This window comes from Micromys minutus (assembly GCF_963924665.1).
Source record: "Micromys minutus genome assembly, chromosome: 20".
NCBI lineage: Eukaryota > Metazoa > Chordata > Mammalia > Rodentia > Muridae > Micromys > Micromys minutus.
Genome location: NC_137955.1, coordinates 15,987,425 through 16,006,608, shown reverse-complemented (window position 1 = coordinate 16,006,608; position 19,184 = coordinate 15,987,425). Strand labels below are relative to the sequence as shown.

Here is a 19,184-nt window from a genome sequence, read left to right as displayed (position 1 = left end):
CACGTGTACAAAATATAACACACACAATATATACACACAGCATACACAAATGTGCACTCGTGTACACACACAATACACACACACACACAAAAGAAATACAATGCACACAATACTCACATACAACATACACACACAACACACACAATATACACACACAGCATACACACCAGTGCACACATGCACACACATACAAAACACACCACATACAACAGTCACACACAACATATACACATGTGCATCACATGCAGAATACACACAACATACATAAACATATACACACCACATGCAAGGAAGGAAAGAGAAGGGGAAAGGGGTTGAAGTCTACAAGAAGAATGGAGGGAGGGAGGAGAAGAGGAGGCAGTGAGGAAACTTGGTTCCATTATTTGCTGACCTTGTCTAGGAGGGGAGCAAATTACACATGGAATTACAGATTTCCTCAGAATCCTGACTAGAATACTAGGGATGAGAAGCAAGGCCACCCAAGAGCTGGGCACAGATATAGGCATCTGTTGACAATAAAAATTGAACATACCACCTATATATTTATTATTGCTTGTGTGTAAACAAAGAGATTATTTACCATCCCAGTAGGAATCGCTGCTTCAGATTTTTACTGTAATTGAGTCGCTTTAGGTTTCTGAATTTTGATGCTAACAGCAGAATTGGGACCAAAGAGGAAGTCTTCATCATTCAGATAGAAATGGCTCTTGGTAACTGATGGTCCTCTTAATTATAAGTACATTGTGGACTTTATTTACAAGTCACTGTGACTAAGTAATCAATCAATCTCTCTCCTGTAATTAGAAGCCCTCTGATGTTGTCAACCCTTTGGATCTGCGTGTGGACATCAGTTTGGAAAACCCAGGCACTAGCCCTGCCCTCGAAGCCTATTCAGACACTGTCAAAGTCTTCAGTGTGAGTGTGGCTTGCCCTTCCCAAATGGAGGTTGGCTAACAGCATCCACAGTCAGTGTGGTGTCAAAGATGTTAGGGAAGCAGCCTAAATGTAAGGATGTGCATAGTTCATGGGCATATCGATTCCACAAAGCAGAGGTCACTTCTTTTCTGCTTTGCTTCTGGCCCCAAGAGTGGTGCCAAGTTACCAGGGTGTTCAACAAATGCTTCTTGAAGAAATAAATAACAAAACAGGCCAAATTGCTCATCCTCACCATCCCTATTAAAAAAGAATCAGATGCCTGTGAAGTTCTTCTTTTCTATCTATTATTACTATTTTAATGTAGCACCACATGAACAATTACCTTGAATTTTGTTATTTTTCAGTATTCTTTTCTTTATGATTATATAACCGTGTACAAGCTCCTAAAACTTTGTCCAGCTTCCCACAGTTTTGGCCTTTATGTAAACGGAACAATAGTTCATATAATCTCTCTGTTTTTAACCTAAGCACACCCACGAGGATGATGCATTTTCCCTTTGTTGTAGATCCCTTTCTATAAGGAGTGTGGCAGCGATGGAATTTGCATCTCTGACCTGATCCTGGATGTCCAACAGCTGCCAGCCTTACAGTATGTTCGACTTCACATTTCCATGGAAAATACAGAAATAAAAGGCACATTACAGCTGTCCACGAGGAATGATTTTGATTTTTTTTTCTAAAGAAGAAATACCCTCAGTGTAGTTAAGACAGTGCAATGCTGAATTTCAGCTTCTGTCACTCCCTAAGAGTGACAATGAGAAATGCTAACCTCCCAGATTTGTGGCAATGTAATCAGAAGCTACAAAGAATGTGGTTCAGCAGGCATTTGCTTAATTGTCTCCTCGGTTTAAAAGGGTTACTATGAAGAAAGTCTTTCCTTGTTAAGTAATCTTCAAGCAAATGCAAAAAAGTTTGTCAATGAATGAAGTTTTTGAATAGTGAGGCAGTTTTAACCTCAGTGGCTTCATCTTTCTCCCCATTTTTGGTTTCACAGAAATCAACCCTTTATTGTCAGTAACCAAAACAAGAGGCTAACATTTTCAGTCACACTGAAAAACAGAGGGGAAAGTGCATACAACACTGCGTTCCTGGCTGAGTTTTCTGAGAACTTGTTTTTTGCTTCTTTCTCAGTGCCGGTATGTGATGATGTGATGACAACCCCACCCTAACACACACACACACACACACACACACACACACACACACCCTCACACACAGACACACACACACACCCTCACACACACACACACACACACACACACACACTCACACCCCACCCCGAAAAGCCAGCACAGCATTTCTTCCCTCCTTCCTCTCACTTCTGTCTCTGACACTTACTCATCCTATGTCCTCAAAGTTGTCTAGGAAAAAAAAAAGCTTTGATCCTGGGCATGCTCAGTGCTACCACGTGGCTTCCAGTTAGTTAAGCCTCCAGAGAACACAGCCTGGCTCTGAATCTAGAATCTAGGGCGGCTCTGATTCCAGTGAAGGTCACTTTTTCCTTTACACCAGGCCTTGGCGGCAGCAGCAGCTCATAGCTTTTCCAGCGTCTCTGTGAGGAGGCCGCCTGTCCTGGTGCTTGGCAGATGTGGTGCACTTGCTCAGTGGCATTGTGAGTCCTGCATCTTAGTCCTAGATTTGCAGATGCTGTTGCGGATGCTGCTGTCAGGATGACATGTTCCTGCAGAGTCATTCTATCACGGTGACCAAGAGAGACCCCGTTCTTCTGCTTTTAGGGCATAAGGAGAGAAAGGGAAAAAAGAAAACCAGAAAAGGCTATTTTCCAAGTAGACTGCTTGATTAAGTGTTATTTAAAAAAAGTTTCTTCCTATCTCTCGTTAATGTGAACTTTTATAGATTTAGAATTCTAAACTTATACTGACCTTATATTTAAATGGCCTGGTCACATAACATGTCTTACATTAAAGACAAAATTTAGTAAGGAAAACTGGCAAAATCTGTGAGATATTTATAATTCAAACACCGCTGGGCAGTGGAGGGGCACACTTCAGTCCCTGCACTCAGGAAGGAGAGCCAGCCTGCTCTACAGTGTGAGATTCGAGGCAGCCAGGGATACATAGAGAAACCCTGTCTCAAAAAAAAACAAAAAACAAAAAACAAAACAAACAAAAAACCAAAACCAAAATATAAATAAATAAAATACCAACACCAAATTGTACTTTTCTTCTTTTAAAAATATGCACTTAAAAATATTAAGGAGAAGGTATTACTAAAGGCAAGACTTCTGAATAATATATTAAAGAAACTTGTGCTCCTGAGCTATAAAAGGCAATCTCCTTTTTAGTGTACATTTCACCAATCCTTTGGCTTCTCCGGTATATCTGACAACACAAATGCATACTAACCACTTTGATACTACAAGATATTCAAGTCTTTGAGAACAATAAAATATTTACATAAAATATTACTGCTAAGATGTTCTTGTACACATTTAAGTGTGGATATGCACACACATATATACACACACATACATACACATATACACATACACACACATGTACATACATATATATACACACATACATATATACAGGCACACATATGCACACACACATACACATGCCACACATATACACACCACACATATACACACACCACACATATACATGCACAAATACACATAGCACACACACTTAATTGTTATTTCGTTGGTCCTGTTCAGGTCGATGGAACAGAAGTAACATGCCAGGTTGGCTCATCGCAGAAATCTGTTACCTGTGATGTGGGATACCCTGCCTTAAAGAGTGAACAGCAGGTACAGTTTGCATCCTCTGGTCTGAGCCCTCCACGGCTGAAAGCACCGTCTTCCCCATCATCATTTACTAGATATCATAAAGCAGATCCATACCCAGACAGGGTTCCCTCACTGAGGCTACTTTGTTTAAATGGTTAGCAAAGGGAGAATTTCCTCTGAGTACCTTTTTCCAAGCGCACATACAACATAGAATGTTATTTTGTGTGTCTATGGCGATCAACACTGGTCAAAGCGCTATAAGTAAATTTCAGGTCAGCCCAAAGCTTGACAGTTCTGACGAATGTAGCACCACAGTTTGTGTATCTGAGAGAAGTTAAGCTCTGTTCTCAGATCAGCAAGCTAAAGCAAGGCAGAGAGATATGGCCTACATGCTTAACATTTAAGACAAAATTTAGAGTTCCACAAGAATGGGTTCATCTTGGTGGAGAACACTTTCCTGGCCCAGAGCACTGTAGACTGATGGATTTTAATGTTGTGTAGGTGACTTTCACCATTAACTTCGACTTCAATCTTCAAAACCTCCAGAATCGGGCGGCCATCAATTTCCAAGCCTTCAGGTAAGATGCCTACAATAAAATCATGAACTCAAGGTTGGTAGCTTTTATGAGATTTCTCCTTGAGCAATGTCTAATACTTGTTTTAATAGTGAGAGTCAAGAAGCAAACAAAGCGGACAATTCAGTCGGTCTCATGATTCCTCTCCTGTACGATGCTGACCTTCACTTAACCAGGTAGGTGACAGCTGCTACTTGGGTGGGTAGCTTTTTATCCCCAGCAGTTCCTCGGCAGGTAAATCATTGAGCTCATGACTACAGCCCTCTATTTATTCAGTCTTAGCTCATGAATTTATTTCTCAACCGTCAACTAGATTAGAAATATGCAGAGAAATTGCTGCCTAGGAACACTCTGACTTCTGAGGTAATTGACTCAGAACAGTACCAGAATTGATTGCAGTGGAAAAAAAAAAATGCTTTTGTCACATGTCATATGTCAATACACTCTAAAGATGGTGAGATGTCTGAGCTCTATCAACAAACAAAGAAACAAAAACCAACCAAACAAACAAACAAACAAACAACAACAACAACACACTCTCTATCCTTAGACACTGAATCATACTCTTGGGAGTCTTGACAATTGCCACCATTTCTCACTGTCCTGGATGTCAAGCAATATACCTGTTCTTGGGTATGGAAGTCCCCAGCACCATATCTTAGACACTGAAGGGGCATAACAAATAGAAAATGGAGTCACTGGCCAAGAAAGCTGATATGGAAACTGGACTAAGTCTAGCTCCTTAATGGAAAACTCCAGACATGACTGATGATGGTTTTTTTCCAACCAGGAAGAAATGAGGGATTTTCCAAAGGAAGCCATCCATGAGGAAAGGCTTTCTTCCTTTTTCTTGTCTTCCAAACACAGGTCAACCAGAGGACAGTGGTTAAAATGTAACTAGTAGACACCAATTAGCTTCACCTGACCCAAGGAGCAGGTGTCTTGGGACATGGGTAACATATCAATCCTACTGCTGCTATAGGCAAATCTCATCAACATTAACTCTGGGAACTAAGTCCACTTCCTCTTGTGTACCAAAGACCCCTGGAAAAGCACAGTACTGGTTTCCCAATAAACCTATGGGCAACTACATTCTCTGACTCGGGCCTTGCCAGTCCAGCCCAGGGAAGCATGGAGCATATACAGCTCAGGCAATCAATCAATAAACAAAATTGAAAAGGAGTGTGTGCTTTCTTTGAAGCTTGAGACACCTAAGCAAAGGTAAAAACAACACATTTGTATCAAGTGTGTCACAAAGGCACAAGTCAAAAGAAAATATGGCCCATATTGTCTTCCCCTGAAAAGTGTATCAGTAGCTACAGTTTCCCAAATAACTCTGTGCTAAAAAAAAAAAAAAAAAAAAAAGCAATTGATGACAAAGCTAACATGAAATGAATTATCATTTCACTTGACCCTTTTCCTTCCAGTGTGTACAGCTCTGTATTCTCGTAAACACATTTGCAGAAATGTGTTTTCCTTACATCAACATGGAATGAATGAGGATTAAAATAAGGCTTTACTTTTATTGGCATCTTAGCTACATATGTTTGTGAACACAGTTTTATTCTAATCTATTCTAGTCCTAGAGGCTATAATATGTACTAAGTATAGTCCTAGAGGCTATAATATGTACTAAGTATAGTCAAATTTTTCATGATGGAGAATTTTAAAATAATAACTTCCAACCCTATACCCAACCGTTTCCCACAAGCTTCAAAGCAGTACATGTATATATTTGGAAAATACAAACATTACAGTAAGACTCACAATGAAAAATGAGGTTAGAATTCTCTCTCTATCTCTCTATACACACACACACACACACACACACACACACACACACACACACACACACAAACACATACATTCTCATTTGACTTACTCAAAGGGAATGAGAAACTACTCTTTCCTAGCTTTATGTGGTTTTCATATCAGTATATACATATCTAATTTATTCTGTTTTTGGTTGAGTCATAATTCATGTACCCACTCCAGTATTAATTAGATGTTTGGTTGGTTTGCATTTCTGTTTGTATAACCATCAAAATCAATACTGCAAAAAAGTGCTTCAATATTTTGTAAACTTCTGAGGAAAGTACTACTCTTAGCAGCTACTGTAATACTGTATAAATTCATTTATGGTCTATGCATATAATAAATGCAAATAGAACTATTTTGAACAGGACCCTCTTCAATTTAGATCACTACTACTGTAACCCGTAAGTAATGAAGGGAAAACCTATGTAAAGCACAAAAGTGTCAGATCGCCTTAAAATACAAGAAAGCAGACCATATCCATCAATTTAGGAGCTGGCTTTGTTTAGGGGCTTACATAAACATCTGGAAATTGAAAAAAATATCATAGCTGGGTTTTCTGTTTTTAATCCTAGACAGTTTTCCCATTTTCCATACAAGGCTGACACATCACTATTTCCTCTCATAGGCACAAAACCTTGACAAATCCCCATATATGTTCAACTCTTATGTGACAAGTTTTCCTTCTGAAAATCTGGGAGAACATGCTTAAAAGAGGGAGAGAGATGGGGGCAGTTGGGGGGGGGGAGAAAGGGAGAGAAGGAGGTGCCCAGAAGATAAAATACATTCTGTCTCAGAAAATGTCTAGTTCATTCTTTTAGAAAATGAATTGGACATCCTATGATTTAGATAAATTATAGATATCCCCTGGGAATATATGAAAGAAAGTGCATAGTACTTTTCAGAACCCTAACTGGCTCTCAGCTCCTTCATGCTCCACACACTGCAAGTTTCCTGAAGACTCCTCTGGCCTGGGTATTTCTATGCTTGCGGGCGTTAGTCAGAACCCATAAATTGTGTGGTCAATCATAATAAAAAGGTTTGGGTTTTAAGAGTGGCCCTGAAATGATGGCAACAATTTCGATCAACCCTCAAGTTACTGCCAACTATTAGAGTTGGTCTAAAATGAGAGAAAGATTAATAGAATAAACCCATGCCCGGTTTGAGAGGTATTTAGTGATGCGTGCTGCAGGAGCTAGTAGCTGGTTTCCCCTCATTGTACTATAGCCACAAGTGAAAATCTGGCCTCACAAATCCAATCCAACCACCAAAGATGAAGTGTCTACCCATTGAACACACTTACCGCTGTAACAGCAGTCTGGAGACTAATGCAGCTGTCAGTTCTAAGATTATACTTTTATACCTATGGTAGAAACTTGGCAATGGATAAACACATAGACTTTCCTCAGAATGACAGTGAACAGGTATGATTTGAAAGGAAGTAGTTTTAAGTAATTTAGTATTTTTCAAAACTTTTGTATTGATGGTTTATTTAGTAACTATTGTATTATAAGAATACTAATGAACAATTCTATATATTTATGGGGCTAGAGGCATATATGATGCATACCACTAATATTGGGAATAGGTGGCACTGTGATTTCTAGCCCCCTACACACCAGTTAGGCAGAAAGACAGAGTCTCATAGTCTTTCATGTGTAATCTCAAAATGCTGATGTGAAGGTAGAATACTCATTTTGTGTTTTTATCATAAAAGTGAGCTGTTTTGATAATCTAAGCTGGAAGACACTTAAGTAAAATAAATAGGATGGTTCAAGACTAACAGAAAAACCAAAATAATCAGCTTCAACCATTGTCGCCCAACAGATCCACCAACATAAACTTTTACGAAATCTCTTCGGATGAGAGTGTGCCTTCCGTCATAAACAGTGTTGAAGATATTGGTCCTAAATTCATCTTCTCCCTCAAGGTTGGTAAGCTTGTCATAAGGATGACAAACCAGGAAGAGGGAGAAAGAAATAAAGGAGTCTAGGCTAAAGAAGAAGTGAAACAAGGTTGTCAGTCTTGAGTGGTGTACAGTCACACTGGGGAGCTTGTTAACACGCACAGCTGAGCCTCAGCCCTCAGTGAGTGTCTGACTCAGAAGGTCTGTGGTGAACCTGGAAGTGAGCTTCTAAGGAGCCCACACAATGCTGCAGAGGCTGCTGGCTTGGGGGTCACACTTTGAGAACCCTGAGGTAGATGACAGATAAGTTGAGAGATTTGTGTTCAGCTGTCTGTCCTGGGTAAGGGAGAAATGATATGTATCTCAAAGCAAATGCTCACGATTACTCAACAAGACATCACTGCAGCAGTGTTTCCATGGGGGAGATGTCTGTGACACTGCTTTGTGCTTGGAGACTAGTCCTGTTTGTAACCTTCATCAATATGGTCCAAACATAGCTTTTGTATGGCGTAGTAGGTAGCATGTAAAGTGCTTTGAGTGGATTCAATATACCATAACTGCAAGTACAAATAAATAACTATTAATCTAAAGATTGGGACCAGTTACTTAGAGAAATTCACAGAAACACATTGAAATCCCAGAACATGGGGAGCTGAGATGAGATTGCATATGTTTAAAGCCTGTCTGGGCCACAGAATATGATTAAGAAAGAGAGGAAAAAAAGTTATGAGAAAACAGCTAGAAAAAATGCTATAGAACCTTTAGAATGTAAATAGGAACCCACCCGCCTCCGAGTCAATAAGCATTCTGTGTCTGCATTTTCACTAGTCCATGACACATCTTCACCTCTGAAGTTTAGTTTCACGTCTCTAGTGGGAAAAGAATCTTGATTTGTTATCCAGAGTTTGTGTTTCAGAAAGTGAGGAAGGCAACCACATGCTTTATGAGATTTTCCATCGATTCATAGGAAAAGAAAACCAGCATTTTTAAGTGTGAAAGTGTGAGCCATTAGATCAAGTGCCTTCCACACTACCAACTTAATTCCCTCCACAGACAACATGGGAGGACATGGCCACTGAATTTTTGATGGACTTTAATCTTCAGGTGAAAACATGATCTTTAGTGATGTTTGGTTCCTGGCCCAAGCCACGTGGCTATTCCCCATTCCCCTCATCACAGACAGCAACCATGGCATCCTGGATGGTTTTCCTGATCGCATTTGTCCCTCGCGTTATTTTCTGCGTAGGTAACAGCGGGAAGTGCTCCAGTGAGCATGGCGTCAGTAACCATCCACATCCCTCAGTACACCAAGGAAAAGAACCCACTCCTGTATCTGACTGGGATACAAACAGACCAGGTAAGGACAGTACCAACTTAGCCACACAGACAGAAATGACCCAAGACTTAAGGGTGAATGTCTGCACCTGAAAGTTGAAAAACGAGAGAGACCACATATGCATCCCAGATACCAACAAACTAGCATCAAACCTCATATGTACTAAGCAGATTATACTAACTATAATCTGTTTTGGGTAGGAGATGATTTGACTTGCTCAGAGCCTGTGAGGAGAGAAAACTGAGAAGTGAGAGATTCCAGCTACTATGGGCACATAGTAGGTCTAGAGAGCTGTGATTAATAGAGAGCTGGTCTTAAAGCCGCGGACTCAGACTTTCAGCCAGCAGTGCTCAGCCCTAGTTCTTCATTTAAATTACTCCAATTAGTTTTTAAAGAGAAACATCAAGTCAATGGAATCGGAATCTGAATATAAGGTACTAGTGTTTTCCTTTGGAATCCATAGGGTTTCTTCCATGCAACATAGACCTAGGGACAGTGCCTGTCAGAGCCGAACTGCCTAACACTGGCTCACCTTTAGTTAGCCACCTAGCTGGTCTTATAGTAGTGTTTCTGTAATGTGCATAGTAGACATAAAGGAATTAAAGTCCTAAGTAGTTATCTCTGTCTGTCTGTCTGTCTAGCTATCTGTCTACCTATTTTTACTACAAATTGATCTAGTGCCATACTAGCAAAGTATTAGTTCATTTTGCTTTGCTACAATAAAATGCCTGAGGTTAGGTAAACTTTACAGATAAAGAGGTTTATTTAACCCCTAGTTCCTGAGATTCAGAGGTGCAATGCCAGCATCATTTCAGCTCTGGTGAGTGTCTCATGGTAGTTGATGTAAACGAGAAAGGGGAAGATGGGAGTACACTGCCAAGTAAGAAAGTAAAGTGAATTCTTCACTCCCCTTTTAGGTCATCCTTCCAATTAATTAGCCTGTAGATTTTCTACTGGGACCCAACTCTTAAAGGTCTCATGGTCTTTCTACACTGCCACCTTGGGGACCACGGTTTTTCTTTTTATTCCTTTCTTATATATTACATGCCAACTGCAGTTCCCCTTCCTTGCTACTTCCCATTTCCCCCAACCCCCCAGATCCATGCCCCCTATCTGCCTCCCCTCAGAAAAGAGAAGACCTCCCAATGACACGAACCAAACATGGTATAACAAGCTACAGAAAGACCAGACATATACAATCACATCAAGGATGGACGGGGCAACCCAGTAGGAAGAGAAGGCTCGCAGAAATAGACAAAGGAGTCAGAGACAGCCTCTGTTTCCACTATTAGAATTCCCACTTCTGCTCAGCTATAACATGTACAGAGCACCTGGATCAGACCGCTGTAGGCTCCCCGACCTCTACATTCCCCATGAGTCCCTCACCGTTGATTCTGTGGACCACATTCTTATGATGTCCCTGACCCCTCTAATTCCTCCAATCCTTTCTCCCACTCCTGAGCAGGACTCCCCGAGCTCGTTAACATTTGTCCATGGTTCTCTGCATCTGTTCCCATCAGCTGATGGATGAAGACTGTCTGGTATCTTTGGTGATGATCTTGCTAGGTTCGGGGAAGGAGGTCAAGGGGGGGACTACTCTTTTACTGAGTGAACTATGAGGTACAAACCACACTGAAATCATGAGAGGCCGTGAGAAGCTGGCCTGCCCTATCTGCTCACATCATCTCACTGCAATAGTTGAGCCCTTACAGAAGAACAAAAGATTTGGCCACTAGGCCCCTGAGAAAGGAGCCTAAGGGCCCCTCCTGCACCCCGCGTGTCAGCAGGATTTCCTGGCAGGCTGAAAGACTAACCAACAACCTCTTTGCTTTCCAAGTCTCATGTGGTGTTCTTCTTTGTAGGCTGGTGACATCAGCTGCGCAGCAGAAATAAATCCACTAAAGCTACCCCACATGGCCTCTCCTGTATCTTTCAAAAGTGAAAACTTCCGGCATATGAAAGAATTGGTGAGGAGAGATCAATGTGATACCAAGATTCATTGATCTGGTGTTTGTTGGAACTGTAGCTTTTGCTCCAGCAGCCAACACCCTAGATCAGGGGTTCTCAACCTGTGGGTTGCAACCCATTTGGGGGTCAAATTACCCTTTCATGGGGGTCACCTAAGACCATCAGAAATTAGCATTATGAGTCAAAACAGTAAGAAAATTACAGTTATGAAGTAACAACAAAAACTATCACTTTAGAACTGGGGTCACCACAGCATGAAGAACTGTATTAAAGGGCCACAGCATTAGGAAGGGTAAGAACCACTGCTCTAGAGTGTTAATGGCAAGTGTGAATTAGCAGACAGCAAATATGTCTTCAGGCTTAGGTCGACAGTTTGCAGCATCAACAGGACATGTGTAGTGTACCGTGGAAGTGAAATGGGGCCTAGGGAAAGTGGAAGGTACAGAAGGGCCAGGGCCAGTGAGCAGAGCAGAGTTAACAGAGCCAATGCTAAACTTTAAAACAGAGCTCCGTGCTCTGTTCCCCATCTCTGCATGCTCTCTGGGGAAGAGTTAGTGTAGCACTTAGCATGGTTCCTGGCACAGACTCTGTCACTGGGCAAGTAAACAATAAACTCTAAGCAGACTCTCCCCCACCCCTATATGTGGTATGAAGTGTGTGTGTGTGTGTGTGTGTGTGTGTGTGTGTGTGTGTGTGTGTGTGCGTGTGCATGGTGTGTGACTATGTGTGGCTGTATGGCACACCAACAGAGCATGAGGACATGTCCTCATGTGACTGACATACGCCACGGCTCTATTGCTCTCCTTCATGTTACCCTGAGACAAAGTCTCTCACTGCACTGGATCCTCATCATTTTGCCCAGGCTAGATTGCCGGAGAACTCTCAGGATCTGCTTGTCCCTGTACTGTCTCCCCTGTACTGGGGTTACAGGCACAAGATAAAAATGAAGTTTTTTATCTGGGTGCTGAGGATTTGAACTCTGGTCCTAGTGCCTGCAAGTAGTCTTTCCCACTGTGGTACCTTTCTGGCTCCCACAAACTCTTTTCAAAGAAGCTTTATTTTTAAATCAACTCATAACAAAATCATGTGGGATGTAGAAGACTTTCCCATGAACCTCCTGTTGACACATATTCATGGCTTCATCTACCATTGAAACCCATGATAGAGTGGTACATCTACCACAAGTGTGACAAGTGACAGAGTTATACTAATATGTCCTTGCCTGAAACCATAGTTTATACTGGGGCTCATGACTGGAATTTCCAATATTCACACTATGGGGTTTGAAAATGTATGATGAGCCATGTCCGTCAATTATGGCGGCACATAGAGGGGCTTAATGACCCTAGATATCTGCCATATTCTGTGTAGTCACATCTCCCTCCCTCCCCTGTCCCCTAGTAACTACTGATTCTTTTACTGACATATTTTAATCTAAATGCATTATTATCATTGTTTAATGATTAAACTATACTACCTGTTCTTTCTGTTCAATAATTTACTTGCCTTTACCTGTTATCAACAAACAGCTGATAGCATGAGTTAGTCACTCCCTTTTGCCTTTATGGTCATAAATAGTAGGATGAACAGGTGAGCCCATCTTTTCACATTTATCTGTTATCCCCAAGGGTATCCATATGAACAGGAACTAGCTGGGAGGGAGGTCTGTCAATTCTCTTTACATCCTCAAACATGATACCAAAACCTCTTTAAAAAGAGTTGTAAGTACTAATACTCAGTGGTTCCCAACCTATGGGGTCATGACCCCTTTGGGGTCCAATGATCCTTTTATGGGGGTCACCTAAGACCATTGGAGAACTCAGACGTTTTCATTATGATTTCAAAATAAAAGCAAATTAGTTAAAAAGTAGTTATAAAATAATTTTATAGTTTGGGGTCAGCACAGCATGAGGAACTGTATTAAAGGGTCAAAGGATTAGGAAGCTTGCAAACCACTGTAATAGAACCTGATAGTCCCTGTTTCCAGGGGTCCTTCCTAGCTCTGAGATTTAGCATAGCTTTTTCTAAAGTTTTAGCATAAGTAACTCCTGTCCTCCCCCCCCTCCTTCCCCCTCCCCTCTCTCCTGTTGACTCTAATCTGAAAGGACTGCAGAACCACTTCCTGCAGTAACATCACCTGCTGGCTGAAAGACCTTCACATGAAAGCCGAGTACTTTATCAATGTGACTACCAGAGTTTGGAACAGGACCTTTGCTGCTGTAAGTACAAGCCAGATACCTTTCTAATGCGCACCCTTCCTAGCTTTGTCTCAGAATCATCTGGAGAGCTCATCCAGAGGTCTCTTAGATGGCATTCCAGCCATGGCGTCTCCATGAATAGTGCCAAAGGTGCCTTTGCTGTCCTTGCCTTAAACATCATCTTCTTGGTCGCCCTTCCAATATCCCCACAGTTATCTATTTGCAGTCACAGCTGGATCAAGATGGTCATGCCCCTGTCTCTATCCTTGGGTTCTCGGCTAAGTGTGTTATTGATCTTAAGTCATGCAGAAGATAAATCCAGGAGGAGGGTCCATCTCCCCCTATGAAAACAGGAAGGCACTCTACTTTCCTGGTTTAGCCTTATCGAGTAAGCCCCAAAAGTGTACAGCTCTTAGGCTACTTCAATCTCATTGAAAAAAGGAAGTACCAAAACAATTAGCTTTATTTCTCTGGACAGCAAGTGTGAGTGTACCATAGCTCTGTTGAGTGGGAACTGGGATTGGGAGTTTTAGTCTGGCAGGAGTAGTGAGAAGAGGCAGGCCTCAGCCTCGGGAACCCTGGCTGCCTGAATGGCTGGCTACTCCTTCCTTCCTTCTATGCTGGCTTTGATGGTTGACAAAATATCTTAGTCTGGATCGCCCCAGCTCTGTGTGACTCTTAGTGGATATTTTTTGTCTTTTTTTTTTTTTTTTAAATACTCAGTCCCTTTGATTTTCACTATTTTAAAATTGGCAATGATCCCCATTCAATCATTGTGTGCCCTCCTAACTGCCCTAGAGTCGAACCACAGTCAGATTCAGGGAAGATACGGTATGAAAAGAAAAAGTTTAGAGAAACATTACAGAACAGGGGCATTGGGGAGACCGAGGCATTGGGGTTCCTGTTAGAAATCCTCTCTTCTTTTGTTTGCTTGTCAATTGCATGGGCTCTGAAGCCTCAGGGACAGCTGTGTCCTAAGATGTGACGCAGGGTGCTGGACCCATCCTCCCCGGCTGCTGTTACCTAGTGTTCCATCTTACCAGTTGGCTCCTGGCTCCTTAGATCTGAAGAGCAAATATTTTTATTACAAACTTTGCCAAGAGGGAAAGAAAACTGACTTTTGCACATCAAAATATCTTCACTCCAGCGCTGCGAAAAGTATTTGGGTTTTCTGGAGTTTCCTTGAAGCCCCACCAGTTTAACGGTTGGGCGTTGAGGCAGCCTTTGTCTGCCAGAAGCCAGGTCCTCAAGCAGTACAGAATTTGTCCATTTTCACAATAGTCACAGTTGTTATCAATGAAAGCCCTGCTCAGAGTTACTGGGTGTCAAGCCCAGCACATCTCCCCACTCAGTGAGAAGCATTACTTACATTGATTTTAACAGCCAAGTAGATAATCCAGTCTGGGGTGTGGGTCTCATTTCCAGTACGGGGCTCGCTGTGCGGTACTTCTGCTATTTCTTTTTGTGATGCAGTGCGTGTCAGCCTAATACGGATCACACACACACACTGATTACTCAGACTTCCCAATAGCATTGGCTGCCTTTTGTATGGAAAACCTTGGTGAATTCTCACAAGTGTGCTCCTTTGCTCCCCTGGCTCTGGGAAGCACACCCCCTTCAACTAGTTAACACTGTAGGACATCGGGTATGTGGAAGACCAGCCAGCTCTGTGTGAGCTGCCATATTAGCTTTGTAAGAACAATTACTTCATCCGACCACAGGGGGTACAACCTAGCACCGGAACGTGGCTGTCACTTTCCACTTACATTTCTACCATGATCAAAACTTAAAAGAATGTGTATTCATTTATATGTGGTGCTTGCATGAATTGATATGTGTGCAATACATACATGTAGGTGCCCTTGGAGGTCAGGAAAGGAAACTGGATCTTCTGTAATTGGAGGTGCAGGTGGGAATAGAGCTGAAGTCCTCTGAAAGAACAGTTAGGACTCTAACCGGCTGCGCCATCTCTCCAAGCACACAGCCTATATAAATACTCTTAATGCCTCACCTCTAATAATGTTTAAGAGATCAGCATTTTGGGTAACGGATGACCCAATCTTCCTTCTTGGGAAAATTAAGAACCAGAGACTGGACCAGCAAAAAGCAAACAAACATTCACATTTTGGAAATGTACTCTCTCTAGCTGGCTCTTGTGTAGTCTGCAAATAACTTCATGAAGATGCTGTACCCTAGTAACCAGAACAATGAACTCCTAATAGCCAGAGCATATGAATGGCTATAAAACCTGAGCACTGGGCTCTGTCTTACATAATTATGATGATACATTTGTGTCACTTGTGTTCCCATTGAGCAGACTCATTGTCTGTAAAGACATCCATGGTGACATGTAAACTTACTTTATATTCTTCCTCATAGTACCAGCAAACATGTATGTCCTTTTTATACATCTTTCACAGAGACTGTACCTTCTGATAAGGACACTTAGATTAGGACATGTGAAGTCATTCCTAATGTGATATAACATTTCAACAGGCTCAAGGTTTCTGCCATCAGCTTGTATTGTCAAGTTCAGGGATGCTCTGAGATAGTGATACTTGATGCATGTGCACCCAAGAGGAAACCCAAATGCTGCTTCTCTATTTGATTGTGTATCTTGATCAGATCCAGGCAAAAGATCATTATGTGCAATTTCCTTTTATGTAGCAAGCTTCATTTAAATTAAGAAAAAAAAAGTCTTGGTGACCAGCTTTTCCACTTTAAAAACAGGTCTGGTAAGCCTTTAGTTTGAATCATTTTCAAATTTAAAAAGTGTAAGGAAGTATTTTCGAGGCTCCCGCCTGGGTGTCACCCTAGATTTGGTTTGATGTGCAGGGACAGGCTCCAATCACTGCATATTTCAAAGGCTGCTCCGCAACTTCTGATGGGTCCCGGCTGCAAGTTCAAGCATGCAAAGGCTTAATCTTCCGGCCTAGATTTTCTTCTTGAGACTTTGCATCAGGAACTAGATAGTCTTAACCAATCCCCCGGTTTTCTGTGCTTACTGCTGCGAGGTCACAGTGTTTTAATTCTGTATTCCAGTCGACTTTCCAGACAGTGCAGCTGACAGCAACAGCAGAGATTGAAACACATAACCCTCAGCTCTTCGTGATTGAGGAAAGTGCTGTCACGGTGAGTATGTGAGTATGCGGTGTCCCTCCCTGTGACAGGCATTCTATTGTGTGAAACACGGACAGTCACTGCCCTCATCTGTGTGCATGTAGAAAGCTCTTACCAAAATGCTCAGGGCCTGGGCTTTCTTAGCTTGAGATCTGGCAATGGTGTCTCCAGACACACTTGCCTTCCTCCCAGCTTCTCATGTTGCAAATCTGGCTTTTTATAAGTGAGGATCCCCTCAGAAAGGAACAAACAGAGGAGCTCTCTTGTGTTTGGATACCATGGTGACATTTTATGCCTAAAACAGAATTGGCACCTCATCCTGTACTGTGAGAACCCTCAGGACCTAAGACGTAAATCCTACATTATCTTGACTAAATTCCTGAGTGGGATCTAGAACACTGTAAGTGTATATGTAAATAAGACATTTTAAATACTTTTAAAAACTTATTTTTTATAACCAGACAGGGGCATGTCCATTCACTGCCTTGCATTCTAGAGAACTACAAATATCCCCTTCATTTAAAGGGGGAGCAGCATGGAGAAGCATCCCTTTACAGAAGACAGAGGCTCTCTGTTCCACAAGCTGGCACGGGCAACCCTCCTTAGCAGTGGGCCTCCGGTTAGCATGTGCCATTTTTAGATACAACAGGATTTCCATGCCCAGCTAATCTGCTGGCAGAGCCCTGAGCATTTTCCTCCCAAGGCTTTTGTTTAAGAACTGGAAACCAGTTCACGACTCTGCCCCCAAGGCCAGCTGGAGAGTTGGCCTCTGTCCAGTGCTTCATCCTACATAACGGTCAGAAAGCCAAGGGCCCCATGAACTCTGGGCCTCCCTCAATGCCTGTGTGGAGTTCACAGCACTGCTGTCCCACTCTTGCCCCAGGAAAAATGATCCACACAATAAAGGCTGCTTTTCTGCCTCTGGTTTGGGAACCTTGGCAAAGTCTACACCCTCTCTGCAGAGGCTGGGCATGGAAAGGCAGAAGTGGAGCCAAAGAAAGAGCAGACTCTAAACTGAAACTCCTGTGAACCCAGTGATGGGAGAGAGCAATATACCTTTTTGTCAAAGCTCTGCTTAGGAAAATGCAGCATTCGAGTGATAATGTCCACTCTGCTGAAGTCTTTCCTTCGTGAAAGCATCCTTTGCACATGCTCCCTGAAAATCCAAAGTTTTATCTTTATGAATCGATCAGATTTTTCTTTTCTTGGTTTTTCTATGGGCAATACTTTCTTAGTACCAGAGGCTGACTTCTACATGTGTCTGTGAAATTATTCTGTAATCCAAACAAAAATCTGGATAACCTTCTGAGGAATACTTGGAATCCAAATCATATATTGGCACACACTTAAATGAAGATATCCAGGTCTCCTTTGAAGTCTGATACATGAAGTATTGTGCTCAAAGGTGCAGGGAGAACCAAGAGTTGGATTCGAGAGCTCTGAAATATGGCCTTGGGACCGTGCTACTAAGAGCAGTGAACTAGATGAGTTTATAGTAATTTCATTCAGAATGTTGTAGCTTTTCAGTAAAGCAAAGGGAAACACAATCGCCGAGAGTGGCTTTTTAATCTGCTCCATACCTCATTAATTGATTAGTTGATTAATTAATTAATTAAATCTGCTCGATACCTCATTAAAAAGCAGCTCTCTCGGCACTGAAGCTTAACATACTATCAAGTAAATAAAATAACTAACTAATGTCCCCTTTTGCTCTGTAACCCCTCAAGACTGCGAAGATCCTTTTCTCAACTAAGAAAAGGAATGTAAAGTGTTACTGTTCAAGTCCCTGGGGCTGCCATTGCATGCCACTGCCACAAAGATCACCAGGGGACATGGGCAGAGAGCCATAAATGTGCTCAAGGACAATGTGACCACTGAAAATGCCAACCTCACCCCTAAGATGGCCATTCTACTTTTCCTGGGTCTTATAGCAAACTTGAATGAGACTGAAATCAGTATTTTAAAAGCCAATGCAGGGTTATTGAATGAGGGGAGGAAGGGTTGGAGGAGGCTAGGCTTTGCCCAATTCTAGGGTGCTTTGGTCACAGAAATACACACCAGAAACTGAGGTGCCTACTTTAAACAAAGCATCTGACAGCTTCCACTAAGCTTAGTCCTAAGACACTAATGTGGCGGGAGAAGAGAGTGAGAAAGGCTGTGTTTACCTGAGTTCTCAGGTTTTCTCTCAATGTGCTTTGTGTGGTGCTTGAGGAAGGAATGGCACCAGGACAAGTTACAACTCGTCTCTACAACTGTGGAGTGCATTTATAAATTCCTGAGTTGCACTGGGCCATTTCGCTTTTCTGATAAATAGAGAACTCAGTTTGGAGCATGTATTCATTTGCAGATTCCCCTCACGATAATGAAACCCACAGAGAAAGCAGAAGTCCCAACAGGGGTTATCATAGGAAGCATAATTGCTGGAATCCTTTTGCTGTTGGCTATGGTTGCAGGTTTGTGGAAGGTAAGAAAACTTAATGTCTAATATGCAACATTCCTGAAGGTTCCTGTTTTGAATTCCTTACAAAATACCAACGCAAATATGGCATAGTACCTGTCTTAGTTATGGTTTTAC

The 19,184-nt window shown here is 42.0% G+C and overlaps 1 protein-coding gene across 1 annotated transcript in view; it reads left to right on the top strand.

Annotated features, from left to right (window-relative positions):
- Positions 1-19,184, top strand: part of ITGA2 (integrin subunit alpha 2) — a gene marked incomplete at both ends in the record, with an annotated part of 87,954 nt that overhangs the window by 67,963 nt on the left and 807 nt on the right. Inside the window, 12 exons of the mRNA XM_080933907.1 lie at positions 805-915; positions 1,443-1,525; positions 1,931-2,072; positions 3,620-3,712; positions 4,193-4,269; positions 4,359-4,442; positions 7,909-8,011; positions 9,234-9,344; positions 11,186-11,290; positions 13,397-13,510; positions 16,532-16,621; positions 18,957-19,073. Of these exons, the coding sequence (XP_080790033.1) occupies positions 805-915; positions 1,443-1,525; positions 1,931-2,072; positions 3,620-3,712; positions 4,193-4,269; positions 4,359-4,442; positions 7,909-8,011; positions 9,234-9,344; positions 11,186-11,290; positions 13,397-13,510; positions 16,532-16,621; positions 18,957-19,073 (1,230 nt within the window). The remainder of the gene's footprint in view (positions 1-804; positions 916-1,442; positions 1,526-1,930; positions 2,073-3,619; positions 3,713-4,192; positions 4,270-4,358; positions 4,443-7,908; positions 8,012-9,233; positions 9,345-11,185; positions 11,291-13,396; positions 13,511-16,531; positions 16,622-18,956; positions 19,074-19,184) is intronic.